Raw genomic sequence first — 22,568 nt, 5'->3', positions numbered from 1 at the left:
CAACTTTTGCAAAAGGGAAGATAAAAATTCTGCAAGTTGTTGCCTAGCTCCGGGTCTTCTTCCCCCAGGTCCCACGAGAGGGGAGGGGACACCGCCACCTTCCCGGGACGGGAGGTGACCGCCAGCTCCGCTGAGGGGGGCAGGAGGGTCTCCCGGCCAGGGGCGTACGAGGATAGGGATGCTGGGGGGTCGGAGCTGGGGAGCGCGCTGCGGCCGCTCAGGTAGCCCGTGTCCACGCAGGGTGCGCCCTGAGAGCCCGGTAGCCTCGGATCGCGGCGCTGCAGACGCGGTGATGGATGAGCCGTGGTGGGAAGGGCGCGTCGCCTCGGACGTCCACTGCACCCTGCGCGAGAAGGTCAGTCCCTCCCCTCCCTTGTCGCTCTCTGGACTGGGTATTTAAAAGTCCCTTTCGCTCCCGACTGTTGTTGGCAACTCCCGGTGCCTTTCTTGCGCCTGCCCTGAGCCTTCTCCCGGAGGATCCGGAGGAGAAACGAGATTGGAGAGCTTAAGTTGGTTTTTCTGATTAGGTGCCCAGAGCTCCGGCCGCTAAACCGAGACAGTCACTGTACTCTTCTAGGTGGTGTTTTCCATAGCATTGCCACCCGAGAGTATTTTAAAAGGTGAATGAATGGGCTTAAAAATGCGTGAATGGGCAATTTAAGAACATGCGTATCTGACAAGTTTTGCATGGGATAAATTACGCTGATTTTCCATTTACTGTCACAATGTTCCAGTTCCTTTGAAAAGGAAGTTAAGTAAAAGTAGTGATCCAAGAGGATGTGAGGAGAAAACAAACACTCCCCTGCCTGTTTGCCTCCCGCGGCAGAGGGTGGGGGCAACTGAAATGGGATCCCCTGTACTCCCCTCCCCTCAAAGGCAGGAGTGCTCCTGGGCATTGACAAGGTGGAAGAGTCCAGGTGGGCTGGAGGCCGTCCTGTGTGTCTTGCCTCCCGCCCTGGGTGGTGAGGGGAACAGGTGTGAAAATAGAGTGTGTTGGTTTCCTAGGGCTGCCATGACAAAGTACCACAAATGAGAGAATTTAAAACAATAGAGGCTAGAAGTCCAATGGCCGGGATATTCTAATCTGTAGTGTTCCTGGCTTGGAGGACAAACCACTGCGGTGTGTGACTGTTGCCACATGGCATTCTGTCTGTGTGTGTGTGTGTGTCTCTTTTTGTCTCCTATAAGGACACCAGTCATTAGAATAGGATCTACTTTGATCCAGCATGACCTGATCTTAATTTAACTAATTATTGTACTTCTGGAAATACCCTATTACCAAATATCACATTCTGAGGTTCCAGGTAGACATGAATTTGGGGGCCACTATTCAACCCAGTACAGGAAGCAAGAGGTCTTCTCAGTGGGTTACCGGGGTCCCTACAAAGACCTGGACACCTGGTGTCCATGGAATTCTGCTTAAAAAGTCACCAGCTATTCAGGTTTTTTTTTCTTATCTGGGAGTAGCTGTCTTTCAGCCAAATTATTTTTTCTTTTTCTTTTTCTGTATGTACTAGTCTATCTCTGTCTTATGTTGCTTGCCCAGGCTGTAACTTTCCTTTGCTTCTCTTGGTCTTCTCCCTGGAGCAGAATGGTCAAGGATGCAGCATATTTTGGGCATCTGGAGAAGAAATCCAGTCTTGGGTTTAATTAAAAAACAGGGGCAGTGGGATAGTAAACCAAGCAGTCTTGATTCTCTTCTGGAGGTGGTAGCTAAATGAATTAGTGAGTGCTGCCATGGAAATTGGACTTCCTTGCTTATCATTGGCTCAGGTGGTTGTTGGTTCTGCTCATAGCTTGAGAGGAATGACTTTGACCTCATTTGCCCCTTTCCAGCAGGAAAGATTTCTAAGAACAGTTTAAACGCAACCAGCTCAGTTACCTGAGAATCCCGTCTTTTGTATGTAAGTGTGTTCTAATCTCTCTTCTACCTGCAGGTCCCATTAATTGTGCCTCACCCATGCCAGAGTGTCAGATTAGTTCACTACCTTGAGGGAGGACAGGTTTGTTCAGGTTTTACAGGTTAGAAATAGAAAACTCACTCAGGGGTTGATGGTCAGGGTCACCTGTGATTTGAAGCTGGATTTACAGGGTATATCCTGAGTTCCTTTGGTTATAATGTCTTATCTCTCCAGTATATTGACTTTTTTTCCTCTTTTTATTTCTGCTCCCTGTTCAAAGAAAATGCTTCTCAAGAAAATTTGGCTTAATGGAGAGGAAAGTAAAGACTAGGGGAAACCCAGCATCCACACTAGCCTTACCTTTCTTAAGGAATGAAGACTGGCCCTTCCTTTTTCCCAGAGTAATTTTTTGTATTCAACATCTCTAATAACACCTCTCTAACAACTGTACAAGGTCTGGCACACAGTAGACACTCACTGTTTGTTGAATGTTGCCAAATGAATACAAAGCATGTTACCTTATTTTCTGTTGAATTGTCATCACACAACCACAAGCGGTTAACCTCACTCGACGGATGCAGGGAGTAAGGCCGGGGCCACAGAGATGGTGGGAACCCCACTTCGTTGGATGAGACATTCCCATACAACAGGATGTGAGACGTGACACCATGGAAACGAGCCTTGGTGTTGGATGCACACTAGTAATGGTGGTTAAACTCTGAGCTGCTTAGTTAACCTCCGCAAACCTCTTTAAACCCAGCTGCCATCATTCATTCTTCCACAACAGCCAGAACTTAGATTGTGTCACTTCCCTGCTTAAGGACCTTCAAGTGTCATCTCATTGTGCTTACAGTAAAACTCCCTGTCCTTACCACCACCTGTAACACCTGACATAGTTGGGTCCTGGTCTGCTCGCCTACCTTGTCTCCTACCCCCTTCCACCCTGCCTCCCTTTCTCTTCCTTGAATAAGTTGACTTCCTTTGTGTCTCAGGGCCTTTGCACTGGCCGTGCCCTGTATTTGGAGTCTGTGTTTCTGTCACTTTCCCTCTGTGTCAGTCTGTCAAATCATGCTGTTTAGTTTCCTTTATAGCATTTACCAGCATCTGGAATTGTTTTCTGTTTTATTATCTGTTCCCCCAGCATATACACTCCACAAGAAGAGGCCCGTGTGCACCTCGTTCAGTGCCAGGCCTCTGGGCCTAGAACAGGGCCTCCCTGATCTATGTGGAATGATGAGAAGAATGACCCTTCTCGAATTTCCTCGTCCATAAGCTGGAGAAAACGTTTTAGAGGCTGTTAGGAGTAAGCGAGGGGACCCAACAACTGCGTGAGACAGGTGGCCGGGCTGGGGCCGGCGTCATGCCTTCCCACTTAGGATTGCTGCATCTGAGGCCCACAGCCCCTTTCACGCGGTGCAGACTCAGGCGAAGGCTTGGGGTCTGTGACCGCCCCCGGAGGGGTTCACAGTTGGGACAGGCAGTCCTTATAGGAAGGACATTGTGATGCCACTGGACCATTGGCTCACAGTGGGGTTGAGGCTGGGAAAGGCAGCAGTTTGCCACAAGTTACACGTGTGTTGAGAGCTGGGACCCAGGACCTAGACCCCACCAGCAAGACCTTCTAACCAGCGCGGCGGCGTAGGCATCCTGACTGGTGAAGAAGGGATGGAGCCCTCCTCCCACCAGATGCCTGTGGAGCAACTTCTCCCTGACCTCCCTCTCACGCCACTTTACTGGGGCTCAGCCTGCAGCTTCTTCCCGGCCCTGTGCTTCTGCTGGAGCATTCCTAGAACCCCCTCCTTGGATGACTCCCCTCAGGGCCTTTCTGCTGGGGCTGGGGGGCGCCAGCCAGTACAGGGGAGTTAATTTTCTTTCCTATCACACCCCTGCCCTTGAACTTCACTTAACATGAGGGGAGGAGCAGGTCATCACTCGGCTGGTCATGACAGTGAGGCTGTTGGTGGTGATTTTTGGTAAGAAAGTATACACCCGCAGGAATATTCAGATGAAAACCAAGAGCCACCCTTTCCGCCCCCTGAAAGTATGCATCTGCCTGCGTTTAAAATTAATAGGGTCTTGAGTCTGACAGCAGATTGAGGGACACCTTCCTTGTCCTTCAGGCCTCTCTCCCTTCCACCATGGTTCCTAGCCGCAGCTCATGTGTGTTTCTCTCACGGTCCTTGTCACCCTGTGTCGTAACTTGCCTTCCTCCCTCGACGGTGCTCTCCTTGCAGGCGTGAGGAGTGTCCGGTGTCTCGGCATTCCCAGACCAGTGTCTGGTGTGGAGGGGGGCTGAGGGGGGCCCACTGCCTCAGCTGCTCAGGCACAGCATCAGGAGAGCACAGAAGGAAGGAGCCAGGCCCAGGGGGACTCGCCTGGGGCTCATTGAATGGATGCGCAGGAGTCTTAGTCGGGGCTCTGGCACGTGCCCGGAGATGCCCCTGGCCTGGCTGCGCGGTCTGTGTGAGGGGCCGTGGTGCGAGGCGCAGGGCCAGGTGGGGGCTGCCTCCCAGCTTCCTGCAGACTTGCATCTTCTCCTCTTAGATAATTCGGGGGTGGGAGGTGGGGGAGAGAACTGGGGGAGAGAGGCTAGAAGTGGAAATCCCCACAAGAGCAGATTTATTGGCATGGACCAATGTGCAGCGTAAGGGTCTTAGAACAAGAACTGCGGGTTTGAGCCCAGATCAGCGCCCCCATACCTCTACCAGGAAGTTGCATTTTCCTCCCCGAATTGTATCTCCTAATGAGCAACAGAATAGCTAGAACTTGGTCTGGTCTCCTTTAAAAAAAAAAAACAAATGCGTATTGTTTTTCTGTTGAAAATTGTCCCACTTTTTCCCCAGTTACCCACGCCCACCTCTTCTCCCAAGGTCTCCTTTTGATTTACATCCATCTGACACGTAATTTTCACGCTCTGATTAGTAGCAAGTGGTTATGTTAGTGAGCAGAGAAAATGGTCAAGGCCCCTGACGCTGGGATTTAAGGCTTCTGGAAGACTCTCTGAATATGGGGATTTGGGGCTACTTGGGAGGGGAAACCCTCCCAAAGCTATGTGATAAGCCCTACTTGGTATGACCTAGTAGGTATATATTCCAGAACCACAGGCTCCTCCTCCTCCTTTGGCTGTTCGCCTTTTCCCAGGATCAGAGTCACAGGAGACCTTGGGCCTCTTCTCACCCTGCCCCAGGTTTGAGATCCACGGAGCTGAATGTGTTTTTCCTACTCCTGAAGTGTGCTTCCTTGCACCCTGAGAGACCATGCTTCTTGAACCAGTGGACAGATAAAGGCCATTGTTTCTGATTCGTGATTGAATTTATACAAAGATTTTCCAAAACACCACCAACAAAAATGACATTTAGTGGTGATGTGAATGGCTACTGTTTATTGAGCATGTACTATGTTTCAGGCAATGTGCCAAGCACAGGAATGTCTGCCCCAGTGCTGGAACTGATTCCATTTGATAGGTGGAAAACTTCAAGACTCAGAGGGTGTGAGTTTGAATGTAAATTTATTTGAACATCCATGTTAGCAAAGAATAGAAAAGGCAGGAAACAACCCAGGCTCTGCCACTGGGTTCCTCTGTAGGGTCTGTATTTTACTTTGTGTTACGAGGGCTCTACTAGAGCTGGGTTCTTCCCAAACCCTGCTGAGAAGCTCCCAGCTGCAGGCACTGGCCTTGTTCGGGACAGTGGGAAGGTCTGATTACAGGGCTTTCCTGATTTGGTCCTCGTAGGTCCTGGTGCCTCACCTGTGTGTGCATCTCACCTTGAAGTGATTTGACCTTTCTGTTGCCTGTCCTTGTCATGGACAGGGTGGGTCGTAATAACTTGCTGGAGTAAGAGGGACACCTGGGGCATCCCTCTCCTGCATGAACTCTTGACAGCTGAAATCTCATTCCAGCTCTGCCCCTTGCCCCTGAGTTAAAACCACATCATGTTTGCCCTGGCTGATGTGGCTCAGTGGATTGAGCACCGGCCTGTGAACCAAAGGATTGCCGGTTCCTTTCCCAGTAACGGCATATGCCTGGGTTGTGGGCTGGGTCCCTCGTTGTGGGTATGCGAGAGGCAGCCACACGTCGGTGTTTCTCTCCCTCTCCTTCTTCCTTCCTTCCCCTCTCTCTAAAATTAAATAAAATCTTTTAAAAAAGAAGAAGCAAAGCGTCTTGGAGCCTTCCTTTCCTCTATAAACCTGGACAGCGATCCCCGCCTCATTTGCCTCCCAAGTGTCCCAGGGGAAAGTGGTTGTGGGAGCACTTGTCAACTTCTGGGGGCCTCTGGGCTGTCAAGCTGAGAAGGGACTTGGTGGGCCCTCTGGTTGGCCGGGGCAGCCTGTGCTCCCTGAGCGAGGGCACGCCATTAAAGGCTTCGAGCTGGCCCCGTGCCCTTGCCCTTGGCTTGTTCTTTGTCTTCCTAAACCACACAGCCCCTTGGGTAAGGGGACTGCAGCCAGCCATTCTCCGGTGTGTCTGAGCACCTGGCAGAAGGAGGTGGCACTGTGATTCTGCTCTTCTCTCTTTTTGTTTCCCCTTTGAAGTTATTAAACACACACAAAGTGTATTTTTCTTGCTTTTTTGTTTAGGAAACAGCAGAAGTGAATACCAGCACAGGGAGGAAAGTCAAATCGCACCCCCCCCAGTCCCACCTTGGGGAAGTGACCTCTGTTGCCATTTTGGTGTCGCTTCTTTGTGTGTCATCACAATGCATTTTTATTGGGGATTTATTTAAGTAAAACTGGAAAGTATCTTGCTCAGAACCCTGTTGATTTAACAGGATACCATGTATACATTCTTGTATCTTTCTCCTCCACCCAACTCCTGATGATCAGACATTAGCAAAAAACTTAGAAACTATTGATTGTATTTATTTAGAATACATCATTCAAAAACACGGTAAAAGAAAAGTAATCAAGTTCTGTAAAGGATAGATTGTGAATAGTCTTCCTTGTCCCCAACCCCGTCCCATTCCCCCGGTTTCCCTCCCTGCAAGGTCCCACCAGTCCCAATTTCTCATGAATCCTTCCAGCGTCGTTCTGTATATAAACAAACACAAATGTGTGTGTTCTAACACAAGTGGTAATATAATTTACACTGTTCCCTTTTACAGTTTGATTTTTTTAATGTTTACATTTTAATAATTCAAGTATTTTATGTGAAACCACCAAATAGAAGCTACAAGACTAGAAGATTTTTTTAAAAAATCGTTTCTGCTCTTTGTAATAACAAAGGTATGCAGTAGACACTCAATACATTTGTATTTAATGAATGACTGGAATATTCCTTTTTCCTTATTTCCTATCCAAGTATATACATTCTATTTTACAAAAATGCCATTGTAGTAGACTATAGTTTTATAACTTAACTTTTTCCTTAACTGTAGGCACTAACTTTCTATGTCATAAACTGGTTTCCTACAATATCATGTGTAATGTTTAAGTGTATGGGTACACTGTGATCCGATTAACTCATCTTCTTGTTGGATGTTTAGATGGAGCTGCTTATTCATTATTACAAATTGAAGTATAACTTACATACAGCATAATGTACAGATCTGAAGAGTGCCCAAGTTTGGGATGCACAGTGAGTTTTGACAGATGTTTACACTCGTGTAACTGTGACCATAATCAAGACAGAGAACATTGCCACCAATCCGCGGGTGCCCCTTCACTGTCACTCACCCCCTCCTGTTCCCGGCCCCAGGCCATCGCTGATCTGCTTTTTGTCTCTGTAGACTAGGTTTGTCTCTTCTGGAGTTTCATGTAAATGGAGTTACATATGTGTACTCTTATCTGTCTTTTTTTTTCTTTTTTTACTTAATGTAATGCGTTTGAGATTCATCCGTGTTGTTCTGTATGTTAGGAGTCTATTTCTTTTCATTGCTAAGTAGTGTCCCGTGGTGTGATTATAATACAGTGTGTTTGTTCATGACCCTCTTTATGATCTTCTGCGGCGTTGGGAGTGGACTATTGGATTTTACACAGCCCTGTGCAGGTGGTCCTAGTCTTCTGCCTGTGAGGATGGCCCAGCGTCCTAAACTCCAGCTGCGGGCCACAGGGCATGATTTTCAGAACTGTGCTCATCACCAGTTCATAAAGTCTCAAAGGGTGGTGGCAGTTTGCACTTGCACCGGTACTGTGGGAGAATGCGTGCTTCCCAGCAACATTGCTAACCCTGGATGTTATCCTTTAAAAAAAAAAAAAACAGTGCCCTTTGGATAGATAGGTCAAAATGGAGTCTCTTGGCTGTACAAAAAGCAGAACCCAGCGTGGGACAAGCACTGGAGGCTGGAGGGAAGGGGTAGAGAATGCGGAGCACTCTCTAGGACTTGGAGAGTCCTATCTGCTGCAGGAACCAGGCTGAGACCCGTGTCGGGCCAGGTGAGGGCTGTTGAGGTGACCTTCTACCCTGGCCAGAAAACACGCTCTCAGCCCCATCACTGCAGTGTGTGCTGCCCTCTACCCCCAAGTGGCAGTTACTTGGGTCCCTTGCATGTCACTGGAGCAGATGGTGCCAGAGCCTGGGCCTTCTCTATGATAAGGATGTCCACACTGGTACCACCAGCTACTTGGTCTAGAAATGGTCATCCAGTGATTTGGGTGGGTGGGTTGGGGGAGACGGTAGGGGGGGCAGGCTCATCTGTGCAGAAGTATCAGGAATTGGAGAGAGACTCAGTTATGGGAAGGAAAAGTTGGAAAGAACCTAAATGCCTTTGGAAGGAACTTGGTTTCACTGTGGCTCATCTACTCAGTGAAGTATGGCAGACAACTTTGAATTGAATGACAGTTAATTTTTCTGATCATTGTAAAAAATCCAAGCAATTCAGAGCACTGCTCTTTGGTGTGAGCCATTGTTTTTTGTTTTTTGGTTTTTTGTTTTATTATAGAAAATTTAAAAGATATACAAAAATGGAGAGATTGTAGAGTGACTCTCTTGTACCGTCCACCCAGCTTCAGTCCCTGTTTCTTTTGTCCCCAGACAGCAAAACATTTCACCGAAAAATATATACTAATAGATAAGGGCTCTTGTAATGTGGCAACTATGCTAATATTACACCTAACAAAATTAACAATAATTCAGTAATACCTTCTATTGTCTAGGTCATATTCAGTTTTCCCCAGTTGTCTCAAAAAATGGCTTTATAGTTGGTGTGTTCAAGTCATGGACCAGATAAGGTCCATGCATTCCAGTTTTTAAAACTTACTCTTAAAGCTGGTATGGCTCAGTGGGTGGAGCACCGGCCTGCAAATAAAAGGGTCGCTGGTTTGATTCCCAGTCAGGACACATGCTTGAGTTGCAGGCCAGGTCCCCAGCTGGGGGCATGTGAGAGGCAACTAATCCATGTATCTCTCTAGCATGTTCCTCTCCCTTTCTCACTCCCTTCCCCCCTCTAAAAGTAAATAAATAAAAAATTTTAACGAAATAAAATAAAACTTACTCTTACATCTTTTATACTCTAATGGTCTCTCTGCCTCCCAACCCCTTAAAAAGAATTTCTTTTTCATGCCATTGGTTTTTGGAGAAACCAGGTCGTTTGTCCTGATGAAGGTCCCCTAGTCTTGATTTGGCCTATTATTTCTTCATGGCATCGTTTATCTTGAGTTCGCTATAGACTTCCGTATTCTCCTGGGATTTGAACCTACTTGTTCTCTCGCTGGCGCCCAAACGTCACTTCCTCAGAGGTGCCTTCCCCGAGTCCCAGGCCAGGCAGGCCAGGGCTGGGCCGCTTGTTAGGTGTTCTCAGACCACCCTGGGTCATTCATTCCTTTAGCAGTCAGCACAGCTTGTCATTGTATGCTTATAAATGCGATTATTTCATTTGGCTCCAGCTCCCCAGGCCCGTGAGGCGCAGGCAGGGGCTGCGTCTCCCCAGGTCCTAAGCGGCTGCTACAGACAACCCCCTCCCTCAGTATGTGCACATCACGGGCACCTTATCTGAGTGAGGTCTGTGCCTTACGGCCCACACATGGCCTTCCCAGACTTCACTATTGAGATAGCCTTGTGTGCGGGGTGGGTGGCCTGGCTGCCAAGAACTCCATCCTTCTGCTAAAGAAACGGCTTCCAAGGACTCAAGGACTTGGCCAGGGTCCCCCTGTGAGGTGGGACAGCTGGAGCCTTAAAACTTTGCAATGTGCTCTGCAGAGTCTTTCGACAAAACAAGTGGAGAAGTTGCGACCAGCCTTGAAGTCAGGGATGGTGTAACATGAACTTCCCCTTCAGAGGGGCTGATACTTTGAGTGGCTCCTGAGGAGGTGAGAAGGCCTTGGGGGGGGGGGGTGGAGAGGGGGGGCTGTGTTAAGCTGTTAGACTCTGAGTTGAAATCTCTTGCGGGTCTCCTTTGGTGTTCACTTTCTGTTTTGAGGTCATTTCAAACCGACAGAAGAGTTGCCAGCACGCCACACAACAGTGAGCATTTTAACACATTTGCCTTACCATTCTCTCTGTCTTTATATATATTTTCCCCTGGAACCAAGTTGCAGATGTGTACCCCATTATCCCTTAATACTTCAGGGTTCATTTTACATAGTTACTCTGAAGATGGGCCATGAAGTGGTTTCTGGGGGAATTTTTGTCAAATTGCTACCGACATCTTCTTCCCAGGTGCCAGGAGGCCTTTCGGGGGGGGGGGGGGGGGCGGGGATTCGGCATTCTGGTCAGGAAGGAGGAAGCTCAGCGGGTGTAAGTAGCCTTTGCTGGCCGTGACTCTGGGTAAGGCAGAGCTCTGGCTTATTTCCTTGGACTGTCTCTGTGGCTTAGTTGGCAGGAAGCCTCTTTATCCACCAGTCACTTACTGAGCCCCGTGTCCGTGGGAGGCTCTGCCAGCCAGGACCCTGGGGGCTTCAGTGTTAGAAATGACTGTCCACATGAAGGGGTGCTCGCTTGATGTACATTCCCTTCCATGAATGAAGTCCTCAGATGATCTACTGTAGCAGGCACTGTAATTAGCACCATGTCACAGGTGGGACGTGCTCAAGTTCGGAGAATTAAATAACGTACTAGCCTCACAGGGTGATCTGATCGTAAATGACTGGGCAGGTCATGGTGGGTAGTCACACTCCATTGTACCTGTGTATCTGGGTTATTAACACACCTCAAGAGAACACATGCTCTTGTTAATTGTCCTGTAATCCAGTCCCCAGGTTGCTTTCTTCCGCCTCCATGTAATCTTTCTGCCCCCTCCTCAATTTTAAATGCATAAAAGAAGTTGCAAAACTGTTCATCTCTGGGTCATTTGAAATCTTAGCTCCCCAGTATATGTCATCAATTTGGCTCAAATAAATGCTTCTAAAAATTCAAATAAGTAAATAAATAATGTGCACAAAGCCATACAGCTAATAGAGGGCAAGGTTAAGATTTGAGCTCAGGCCCTTAACCACTGTACTAACAGTGACATCCAGTTCCCTAGGGAAGTATGGAAAGCTTCAAAGAGGAAGTGCTCTGTGAGAGAGGTTCAAAGGATAAGCAGAAGCTTCCTAGGCAGAGAGAGGTGTGGGGGAAGCTCATCTACCAGGGCCCAGGGCAGCTTCTGATGGTCACACATCAGTGACCTTCGGGTGGTACTCTGGTGAGTAGCCAAGAGAGGGAGATGGGCCAGGAGCATTGGCTCTGGGGCTACGGGTCTCCCGAGGTGTCTGCTCTTGTCCGCAGAGCACATGGAGAGCTACGCTATAAGGGGGGTGTGAGGAGGGAGTGCGGGATCCCTGGAAGATGGCCTTGGCCTTGGAGACTGGCTGTCGGCAGTGATTCAGAGAGATGACATCTGAACCAGGGCAGGGAGCTGGGAGACCCGAGAGTTTTAGGAAATAGGGTCAAAAGGCCCAACTAACAAAAGGAGCAAAAGATTTCAGGTTTCTTACGAGTTGGAATACAGTCATTTTCCACTGCTGAGCATGACGGACGGGCCTTTGTCATAGTAAACGTGGTTCTTAGAAAGCTTCTTCTGGCAATTGCCAATTTCTGTGTAACCTTTAAAGATTCCTGCTGCCCACTCAATTAAGGAAGTTGCTGTTTATTGGGCACCTACAATATGCCAGACACTTAAATGCTTGATGTACATTATCTCTTTGATTATTAAAGTTGCTTTAAAAAAACAAACATCAAATGTCCTGACCAAAGCACTAGTGGTCCTTGAACATTAGTGCACACTCATTTTTGCATTCAACATCTGTTTTTTAGCAGCCGACCACGTGCCAAGCACTGCTAGCCACCGGGGTATAGTGTCATGTGCTGTGTAAGGACAGTTTGGTCAACGATGGACCGTGTATACAATGGTGGTCCCATAAAACTATAAAGGACCTGAATTTCCTGTAAGGAAATGTTGAGGAGGATTTTTTCTTTCTATGATGGGAGCACTATCTTGGGGCATGGCAGTAGAGTCCCTCTCACTCACAGCACGTCAGTTTTGAGTGCACAGACGATGTCCCAGTCAGCCAGCCACTGACCTTTTCCAGCATTGAGGAGCCCGCCCCCCCAGTGCATTCAGAGGGCACTAACAGCCCTCCCAGATCTAGCTTGGTGGTCTTCAGAGCACATTGCTGTAAATTCTTTGTTGCAAACCTAAGATCCTATACGAGGACACAGGTCTACCGGAGCCTCCTTAACGAGTATTAAATGCCATCGCCACTCTAGTAAAAGCTTCCTCTGGGAGTGTGGAGCCAGCCTGTCCCTGGGCTTTGGAAATATTTTTAGTTGTAATGATGTAAAGCATAGATAAGTTTTATTTCTTCCATCAGTTCAATGCCAGAGAGAACCCGTTGTGCCAGATAGGGTCAGTGGAACCAAAAACAAACTTCTAAAGACAAAATACTGAATTCTCAATTCTGCCCCCTTTCCATGTTAAATGTCCTCTTTTTCATGAATACCACAAAGTCCCTTAAGCCGGCCACTGCTCCAACATGCAGCAGCCAAGCCGACCTTGCCATGGCAAGTCCCTGTGCTCCTTTAGCTCTCCATCTTGGTTTCTTACTCCTACTGATCCTCAGACCGCCTTTCACTCCCTCCCGACAGTCACTGTTGTGATCCACGCCTTATCCAGCGAGTTTCTCCTTGAGTTCCAATCCATTTCTAATCAATCCAGCCCATATCACTGTTCATGGAGCAGCATTGACAGGTTCAACATTCTACTTCTGGCCCTGTCGGAAGGAGCAGGGGAGGGTTTGTGGGACAGTGTGGCAGAGTCCACAGCAGAGGACAGTAGTGGAAAGCCTGCAGTAAATTCCTGGGCCTACACACTCACTCACCACTTGCTCACTGCCTCGCCCAGAACAACCTCCAGTCCTGCAGGACCCGTTCACGGTATGTGCCATTTTTTAATATCTTATAACATTTTTTCTGTACCTTTTCTCTGTTTAGATATGTTTAGGTACACAGTTGCCTACAGTGTTCAGTATCGTTACATTCTGTACAGACTCGAGCCCAGGAGCAGTAGGCTGTACCTGTAGTCTAGGTGTATAGCACGCTATGCCGTCTAGGTTGGTGTAGGTGTAGGGGCGCTCTGTAGTGTTCACACCCTGACGGAGTAGCCTAACAATGCATTTCTCAGATCATATCTCATCGTTAAGTGATGCATGATTGTAAGTGATGGCAAAACAGCTCTCCGCCTTCATGGAACTTACAGTCGGGCCTCAGGCTTCTCAAGCACAGACAGGTGCCCAGCTCCGTGCCCAGGAAGCCTGATTCAGTCAGTCAGGAAATAGGGAGTGTCGTCGATTCCTCGGACTGCCTCAGACTGGCTTGCTTAAAACAACCGAAGTTGATTCTGTCACTGTTCTGGAGGCTAGAAGTTCAAAGTCAAGGCCATGCTCCCTTCAGAGGCTCTGGGGAGGGTCCTTCCTTGCCTCTTCTAGCATCTGGTGGTTGCTGGCCACCGTTGGTGGTCCTTGGCATGTAGCTGTATCACTCCATTCTCTCCTCCATCTCCATGTGGCCTTGTCTCTGTTTCCGTCCTTGACTTGTCTTTCCTCTGTGTGTCTGGGTCTCTGTTTTCTCTTTTTATAGGGACACCAGTTATTGGATTAGGGCCCATTCTAACCCATTAGGTCCTCATTTAAACTTGATTGTATATGTAAAGTTCTTGTTTCCAAATGAGGTGACATTCTAAGGTTCTGGATAGACATGAGGATTTTTTTTTTTGGTGGTGGAGTGGGGCATTGTCCAGTTGGGTATGGGCGGGGTGAGGGGGTAGCTTCCATTTTCAATAAATTCCCAGGAAATTCCAGTGCCTGTGGTCAACCAGCTGCAGTTGCAGGAACCCTGGACCATGGATCAGCAAGGGAACAAAGTCCCAGCTGGAACGGCTAGTGGTTAGGGGTGGAGGTTCCTTTCCTGACCTGTTTGGGGCTGCGTGTCAGCCTCGAGGAGAATCCATCAGAAGGAGTCTGGAAATTGGGGAGGGGGGAGGCGGAAGTGCGGAATAAAGAACTCTTGAGGCCACAAGGAGGAGCCAGGAGGAAAGATCCAAGGGGTGGGCCTGTTTGGAGGGAGGGTGAGGGGCGTGCCCAGCCTAGAAGGTGGGCGGGAGGTGGTCTTATTAGGAAGTTGGTGAAGAACGTGGGTGAGTGGGGTTATAAAAAGGCTGTGAGCATTGTTCATGGTGGCCTTGGGAAGGCCCAGTGGCATGGCGGGTGGGGGGCACAGCTGGTTCCCTGGCAGAGGCTCTGGCTCCTGGGAATGAGGAGGTGTGTCTGGAGCCACGCTGCCATTTGCTGAGTTCAGGGGCTGGTGAGAGATGTGGTTGGTGGCTGCGGGTGGCCTTTCTCTACTAAAAGGAAGCTCCAGGCTGGATGTCAGCAGGAAAGGATGTCACTGGCCTTTTGGCTCCATGTGCCAGGGGCCACCCTCTTGAGAGTGTTGCAACAGGGTTCCGCAGAGATGTTGATTCTTTACCGAAAATGCCTCCTTGGGTTTATGAAGCAATGGGGCGCAGAGGGGAAGAGGGGTGATCATCCGGCCTCGCAGGCCTCCCAGGTCCGTGGTGTGTGCTCCTGTAGCCTCTGAGGAACCACCCTGCACCCTCCCCTTTCTTTTTCCCTTTTCAATTTGCAAGTCTTTATTTCCTGTTGGTCACCTCGGTTACCCGTTACCCGGTTACCAGTGGGGTTTCTTCATGTCTTGCTACCCTTTGTTCTCAGGCAGACTCTACCCCTGGAGCTGTTTCCTAAGCAGCTGGCCTAGTGCCCGGAGGCCCAGGCGTGGTTGAGAGGCAGCAGTGGGCAGCTGTGAGGATGAGCATGACCGTGGCAGGCACATGGAGGAGACCAGAGTGGCTTTCTTCCAGTGGCTGCTGTGGGAGAGCAGCTCAGCTCTGCTCTGCACCCTGGGCTTTAGGAAGCGGTTGTCACACCCCAAGCACTGTCACAGCCCAGGCCTGGCCAGCTCCTCCAATATCCAAGTCCAGGATTTGCCACCACCTGCAATGTGACCTTGGCCATTGCACTTCTTTGCCTCGATTTCCTGGGTACTACTGCTCCCGCTGCCTGAGCTCCCTTAGGAGGGTGGGTGTTGGGGTGGAGAGCCTCAACTGAGTAACAATGGTCAGGAGGTGGTAGTCCCATGAGAGGGAGGAGTTAGGGGTGTGTGTGCGTGTGTGTGTGTGTGTGTGTGTGTGTGTGTAGAGAAACAAGACTGGAAGGGCGTATTCTGACGTGTATATACTCGAAGTTAACTTCTGCTGGTGGGATTGCTGGTGATCTTAATGTTCTTTGTACTTGTCTGTATTTTCTAAAATGTCTACAGTGATCATATATTTTATAATTGATTCAGCACAACATTATTTTGGAAAGAAAACACAAACCAAAACATCATGTGGAGGCCCCCAAAATGTAGTGTTGGGAGCGCAGAGTCAAACCCAGATACAGATCCATCGTCTGTTAACTGGGTACCCTTAAGCAGGTTGCTTAGCCGCTCTGAGCTGTCCTTGTCTGGGCTGCTGGAATGCTGACAGTCCCCACCTTGTGGGCCCATTGGAGGATGAGAAGACAAAATGCATGGAACACAGTGTCTGGCAAATTTTTATATATACACTTTCAAATTATACATAGGTAGTACATTCGTATAAAGTAGAAGGTTGTATAAAGCTTTTCATCATAATCAGCAATTCCAAATACTCATGAAGACCAGAGGAGAGGTACAGGAAGCTTGGGGAACTGAATTCAAGGGGAAAGAGAAAGCCTTGTCCTTGCCTTGGGGCAGCATGTGCCTCAGTCTACACAATAGCATCAGAAGATTACTAAAGAGGAAGTAGGTCAATGTTTACAGAGAATTGGGAGCTTCCAAAATTATAAATATATATAATGTATGAGGGGGAGCCTCCAAAACCCCTGAATGTATTTATAAAAAATTGTGTTATCACATGTTTAAATTTCAGTCACCTTCGAACTATTTTCCATTTGAGGCAATACCTTCATCGAGACATTTTTTCCACTACTCAAAACAATTTTTGAACTCGTCGATTTTGATACCTTTTAGTGCTTCTGCCATTTTTAGTTTCACCCTCTTCCACGTCAGCAAAACATTTCCCTTTGAGGACTTTATTTTCATCCAGGGAAACAAATAAAAGGTGCTGGGGCGAGATCAGGTGAATAGGGAGGGTGGGGCACAAGGTCATGCTGTTTTTTGGTCAAAAACTGCTCAACACTCAGTGTGGTTTGGGAAGGTGTGCTCGTAAATCCCCTGTCATGAAATGGGCAAATGCATTAAAAGAGTCTTCAAAAACAGTTCACTGAAGCCAAAGGAATGCAGCCTCTCACAACAACACCGGCTGGCACACTGATACAGATGGGTTCCTGGAACACTCGCCTAGCAGGGGAAGGCTGTACTACGAGGGGCCTGCCCTACAGAAGATAATTCCATTTTGGGAGGGGGATCATATATATATATGTAAGAGGTAGGCCAGCAGTTTGGGGGGATTTAATCTTGGGCCCCATCCCTGGATCCCAGGGGTGCCTCTCCATGGCCCCTACCACCACGGCTGTGTGGAGATGCTTACCAGGGCAGTTCTGCAGGTGGAAGCTGTGGTTTTTAATCTCAGCGAGCTTTTCAGTAAGTCTCTTGGTTTTAGAATCATCAGATTATTAGGCATTGAGCCAGGAATTTTTGCCAGAGTTTCACCATGCAGATGCGCTGGGGCTCAGTTTTCCCCAACATACCAGTGTCTAGCCGCCAGCACCCTAAAGCTCCATTTCCCAGAAAAGCTCTCTGGGATGTTGTTGTTATTCTGTCTCCCAAAAAGGGGGAGGGTGGTGCTCATCAACTGTGGATAAATAAGTTTAACCTAGAGCTTCCCAAGACTTATATAAGTTGTTCCCGAAGAAATGTCTCAGGACTTCTAGTGGGCTCATATATGATTTCATTTAGGAAGGAGCCATGTGGTATGCAGCGTTCCCCAAACCAATGGCCCACAGAAGCCTTTCCTTGTAGGGAGCATATATCTTGGGACTGGGATATCATGGAACACACTTTGGAAGCATTGCCTTTTAAAGGACTGAGTATAGGATACATAATTGATCATTCTTGAAGCTCTCAGTCCTCTAAGCACTGATCTGCTTCCTCCTGAGTCACCCTCTATTGCTGTGGGGTAGACTGAGGCACATGCCACCCCAAGGCAAGGACAGAACTTACTCTTTTCCCCTGGATTTCAGCATCCCAAGCTTCTTGTACGTCCCCGCTGTCCTTTGTGAGCATACACAAGGGGTCATTATGATGAATAGTTTGATTCCACCTAAGCTTCAGAACAAATCATTTTTTTTCTTACCTTTTGAACTATTTGCTATTCCCCAGATCTGAAGGTGTTGATAATTTCTGAGCATCTCGTGTGTCAGGTGTTGGGGTCACAGAGCTGAACAAGATGACCCCTGTCTCTCCCCTTGTGATGTTTATTGTCCAGGGGTGACGAACGGTAAAGTGGGCGGATGGAAAGGGAGGGAAGGCGGAAGGAAGGAAAGTCCTAGGTGCTTGGGGAGTATCTGAATGGGGCGTGACCAGGAAACACTCTTCAGAAGTGACTTTTAAGCCCACCTCTGGAGGAAGAGTGGGTTAGTAGTGAGGCAATTAGAAAACAGCACGGGGTACGAACAGTTAAAATGAAGACTTCCTTTCCTCCCCCGGTATGAGAAACCAGGGGTGACTGACTGCACTTGCACAGTGCATGTGACCTTCAGACTCCTCTGAGGTTAGCCTCAAAAAGTCGGCAGAGCCTGTGTGTGAAGAGCACATGCTGAATTTCCCCCCATCTGTCCTACAGCAGTGACAGGTGGGGGTCCCTGAGCAGCAGTGCTGGCTGTGGGCTCCGGGTCTTTTTAACTACACTGGGGCAGGCCCCACCCATACTCCCCTGCACATCTGAGCCCAGCACAGGTGTGGCGTGTTCACCATCTCTGCCAAGGTCAACACGGGGGGCGTGGGGGGCGGATATGGAGGGCAGTGATCTCCAGAAGTCTGTCCAGGCAGCCCCGTGCCCTCTGTCTGTAGCTTGATCTGGGGTTGCATGTGGGTCGTGATTCACTTGGCCTTGGCCGTTCTCGGAATGCCGTTCCTCTCAGATCATCCTTTCTCTCCAGAACTCCCAGGAAGAGACTTGGGCAGCGAGAGGAGTTCCTAAAGGACTCCAGCCTGTCTTGACTCCCATCGCCTTCCTTCCCCTTGGAATGGCTCCTCTGGTCTCGGGAGTGTCAGGGTTTCTCTTTCAGGGGGGCAGTTTCCCCCACCCTGGAGGTTACCCCAGGGAAGGATGCGAGGCTATGTAAGGGACACCTGGGGAGGGAGGGCATAGCAGGCCACAGGCAGAGGGAGCCCCCCTCCCCCCGGTGTTTACATGGGCCACATCTCTGTTCATCATGCAAAACACTCCACCCAACAGATACTCAGTGGCCATAACTGTGTGCCCCGGACCAGGAGAGATGAGAAGTGACCCCCTTTCTCATGGAGGTCACATTCTGGGGGAGCAGGGAGGACACTTAATAAATAAGCAAACCCTTCAGTCAGTAGTAACTGCTGACTGTGGGACCACGTGGGGTGCTGATGGGTGGCCTGAACTGAGACCCGAAGGCAGAGAAAGGGCCCAGATGTCTAAAACGGGGGGACGACACAACCTTAGAGCAACACGCGAGGCAGCCCTCGAAAACACTGTTCCCGATGCGTCTAAAGGGGACGTGGGACACACCTGTGGATTATGATCTCGTCTTATACACCTTTGCCCAGAGAAACGGCCGAGGAATCCACATAAAACTTAATAGTGCTTCTCTCTCCATGAGGGAGTAGAAGTGAAATTTGTTATTCGTTTCTACTTTTGAAAATTTGCCAGTGAACACATGCTTTATAATTAGTAATACGAAAAGGGCTACTTCTGGGTGGGACCGTGGTGGGGCTCTGCATCGTGGGAGGGTGACGTGGGATGTTTTTAGCACAGTGCTGGCACGGGGATGTCATTATTGAAGAGTTAATTTTGTCAAAGTGGTAATGTGGGGTGGAGCGGACTGTCCGGGATTTATTTTGAATGGGGCCCTAATACAGTGAGTATCTAGTCCCTGTCTCCATTTTTCCTTCAAACTGGAAACACGGCCATTGAAATAATAAAGTGGGGTACAGTGAATGCTTTTTAAGAATCCAGACAGTGTTGAAAAGCATGAAAGTAAAAATCACACGAGGTCCCAACCCTCTGAAACAATAACCACTCTTAACATTCCAGTGTGTCTCTCAGAGTTTTTTTCTAGCCCATTGTCATTATTTTTAAAAATAAACTACTGAGATAACAAAAAATGGATTTTTTTTTTTTTTTTTTTTTGCCTGGGAGCTCCATCAGGGTCGCCTGTCCCTGTGCCCTGCTTGGTCACCTGCTCGTGTCTAGATATACCTGTGTGACTCTGGGTGATAAAAGGCCAGCAGCCTGGGAGGGAGAGTCCAGGAAGCCTTCACCTGCCCTTCCCCCCATCTTATGTGCCTTCCCTGCGGTCTTTGTGCGGGCCACCCTGAAGCTGTCCCCAGCCCTGCTGAGAGGAAGGTCACCCTGCCTGGCCGGGTTCCTGGCCCCCTTACCACCCACTGGCTGCTGCCTGCGTGCCTGCCAAGTGCCTGCCTAATCCTCGAGAGAGCTCTGCAGGCCGCTCTTGTTTCTGGAATCCAGGCTGTTCAGCAGAGGGGGCAGCTTCATGCGCCGGCTGCTGTGGCCTTCAAGCTGACTCAGGTCAAGAGTGCTTTGAGGGGAATGTGGATCCTTAGAGCAAAGCCCTTGGAATGAATGCCTGTCCCCCTAATTGGGTTAGGGAAGTCATCAGCTGGACTCTCCAGCTAAACAGGGCCGGCCTGCTGGCGTCCCACGTTGTTGTTCCTTTGCCAAAGAATCGCCCTTCTCTAAGTGCAGGGGGAAGGAGCTGAGGCTTGGAGCGCCTAATTCCACTGGGCTCAGGAGCTCTGTGGACGGGATGGGCGGGGTTCCTTTCCTGCAGAGGCCCCCAGGCCGGGTTTGAGCCGTAAACCCCGCAGGCAGAAGGGTTCTTCCCTGGGACAAAGCAGGTTCCTTTGAGAGCCAGACAAGAGACTCAGAAAGTTCAATTCTTCTGAGGTTGGATTGCTCAGCTTGAGGGAAAGACCACTAATGCTTGCTGAGTGCTGCCAGATACTTTACATTTACGGCAGCAGGACCCTAGTTTTTCAGATGAGGACACCGGGGTTCAGAAATCACATGCCCAAGCTTAGTAACTAGCGGAGTTGAGAGTCCACCCCACAAGTGCCTGACTCAACAAACTGCCAGGTTGCTCCGCCATGTGCAGGGGAGGGGTGTATCTGGTACAGGGAGGGATGTCCCTGCATTCGTTTTTTTAGTAGACTTAGTTTTTTAAGCAGTTTTAGGTTCACACCTACAAAGCCTCCCCACTTACCACCATCCCCCGCCAGGGTGGTACCTTTGTTAGAGTCAATGAACCTCCACAGACACATCATTGTCCCTCAAAACCCATTGTTTGCAATCAGTGTCGCACATTCTGTGGGTCTGGACAAACGTGTAATGACATGTGTCCACCATTATAGTTCAGAGAGGTTTCGCTCCCTAAAAATTCTTGTGCTCTGCCTATTCACCCCTCCCACCCCCCCGCCCCCCAGCCCCTGGCAACCGCTGATCTTTTTATGTCTCCATAGTTTGGCCTTTTCTAGAATGTCCTATAAGTGGGATCATATAGTATATAACCTCTTTAGATTGGCTTTTTTTTTTTTTCACTTAGTCATACGCATTTAAGTTTCCTTTATGCCTTTCCATGGCTGTCTTTTTTTTTTTCTTGTGCCAGCATTTTCTGAGCACCTGCCTCTGTGCCAGGCACATCCTGGGCACTGGGCAAGTGGTGCAGGTCAAATGGGCATGGCCCCTGCTTTCCAGAACTGGAGTTTAGCAGGGAGAGACACATAAATAAGTCACTATCTGACCATGTAGAACAGCTTGTTAAAAGAGGAAACAGGGGTCCTGATTTGGAATGGTGGGATGTCAAGAAAGCCTCTCTTAGTAAGGACATTTAAACCAGTACCTGAGGGACAAGCAGAAATGGGGGTGAGGAGCGTTACAGGCAGCTGTGGGGCTCTCAGAATCCTGCTTCCCCTTGAGACAAGCCTTTTCCAGGAAGCCCTACCTGCTAGCTCCTTCTTGACATGCATTGTTGCCTGTTCTAGAGATCCATAACCTTTTCTTCAATGCACCGATTGCCTCCTGTAGGAATCTGCTCAAGCCAGGGGACCCTTTTCCCATGGAAGCGTGCAGAGGGAAGGCTCACACTGTGTTGCTTTGAGCTCTGCTACCAGGTGGCACAAAGGAAAATCCAGGAGTTAAACTTGCCAAGTCGAGCAGGGAGGGAAGTGAGGATGTTGCCTACCTGACTTGTGTTTGGGGGGCTTTGAACTGCCTTGATGGGGGCAGTGCAGCCTGAGTCCACATTCATGTGGCCAATTTCCAGTGGCTGCTCCCATAGAACCCAGGGAACTGTGTGGTTGCTTCTTGTCAAGAGCCTTAAAGCCCTGGGGCTTAGAGGAAGTACACAAGCAGCCTGTAAGCTCCAGGGGACTGCTGGAGGCTGGGGAGGTGGACCACTGTTGTGGGGAGCTACAGCCTCACATTGGCTGCTGCTACCCGCTCTCTGGCCATCCCCGGGGAAGAGGCTGGTCCAGAGATCATCATGCCTGGCCATTCTGCCCCTGTGGATGTCCTGCTCCTAACCCTTCTGTGGCTTCCTATTGCCCTCAGGTCAGGCCAGATATCTTAGCAGGGCACACAGGCTGGGACCCTGCCCGCCCTCCCAGCCTGCCCCACCTACCTGTCTGGTTGTTCCAAGCCCTCTGGATTCCCAGATGGGATGCCTGTGTGACTTGGCAGGGGCTGGTTTTCCTGCTGAGCATTCTTTCCTCCCTGCAGCTTCAACGGTCAAGTCCTAGACGTCCTTTGAAAACTTGGCCACTTAGATCTCTTTTCCTTGAAGTCCTCACTGACCTGCCCCTCTCTCTCTCCAGATCGCCACCCCTTCCTCTGCGGGCCCAGGGTGCTCTGTTCTCACTGCTGCCCATTGTCCTGATTTCCTCCCTTCCTCTCCCGCTGCCTCTCATTTCTTCATTGCTTAGTGTTTGGACACCTGACCATGTTTTAGTCACATGAGGGTGGTGGCAAAACAAGGATGAGACCCCGCCCTCAAAGAGTTTGAAGTCCC

At 49.2% G+C, this 22,568-nt stretch overlaps 1 protein-coding gene across 2 annotated transcripts in view; it reads left to right on the top strand.

Annotated features, from left to right (window-relative positions):
- CCNJL (cyclin J like) overlaps positions 1-22,568 on the top strand; it is a 46,516-nt gene that overhangs the window by 407 nt on the left and 23,541 nt on the right. The window contains exon 2 of one of the 2 annotated variants that reach the window (XM_090289698.1): positions 226-355. In XM_090289698.1, the coding sequence (XP_090145824.1) occupies positions 226-355 (130 nt within the window). The remainder of the gene's footprint in view (positions 1-225; positions 356-22,568) is intronic. The other variant, XM_090289697.1, reaches the window with a different exon arrangement.

Source organism: Furipterus horrens, unplaced genomic scaffold (genome assembly GCF_987537825.1).
Source record: "Furipterus horrens unplaced genomic scaffold, mFurHor1.1.pri manual_scaffold_10, whole genome shotgun sequence".
Taxonomy (NCBI): domain Eukaryota; kingdom Metazoa; phylum Chordata; class Mammalia; order Chiroptera; family Furipteridae; genus Furipterus; species Furipterus horrens.
Note: the sequence above shows the minus strand (reverse complement) of the source record. Positions and strands in the feature narration are given on the sequence as shown.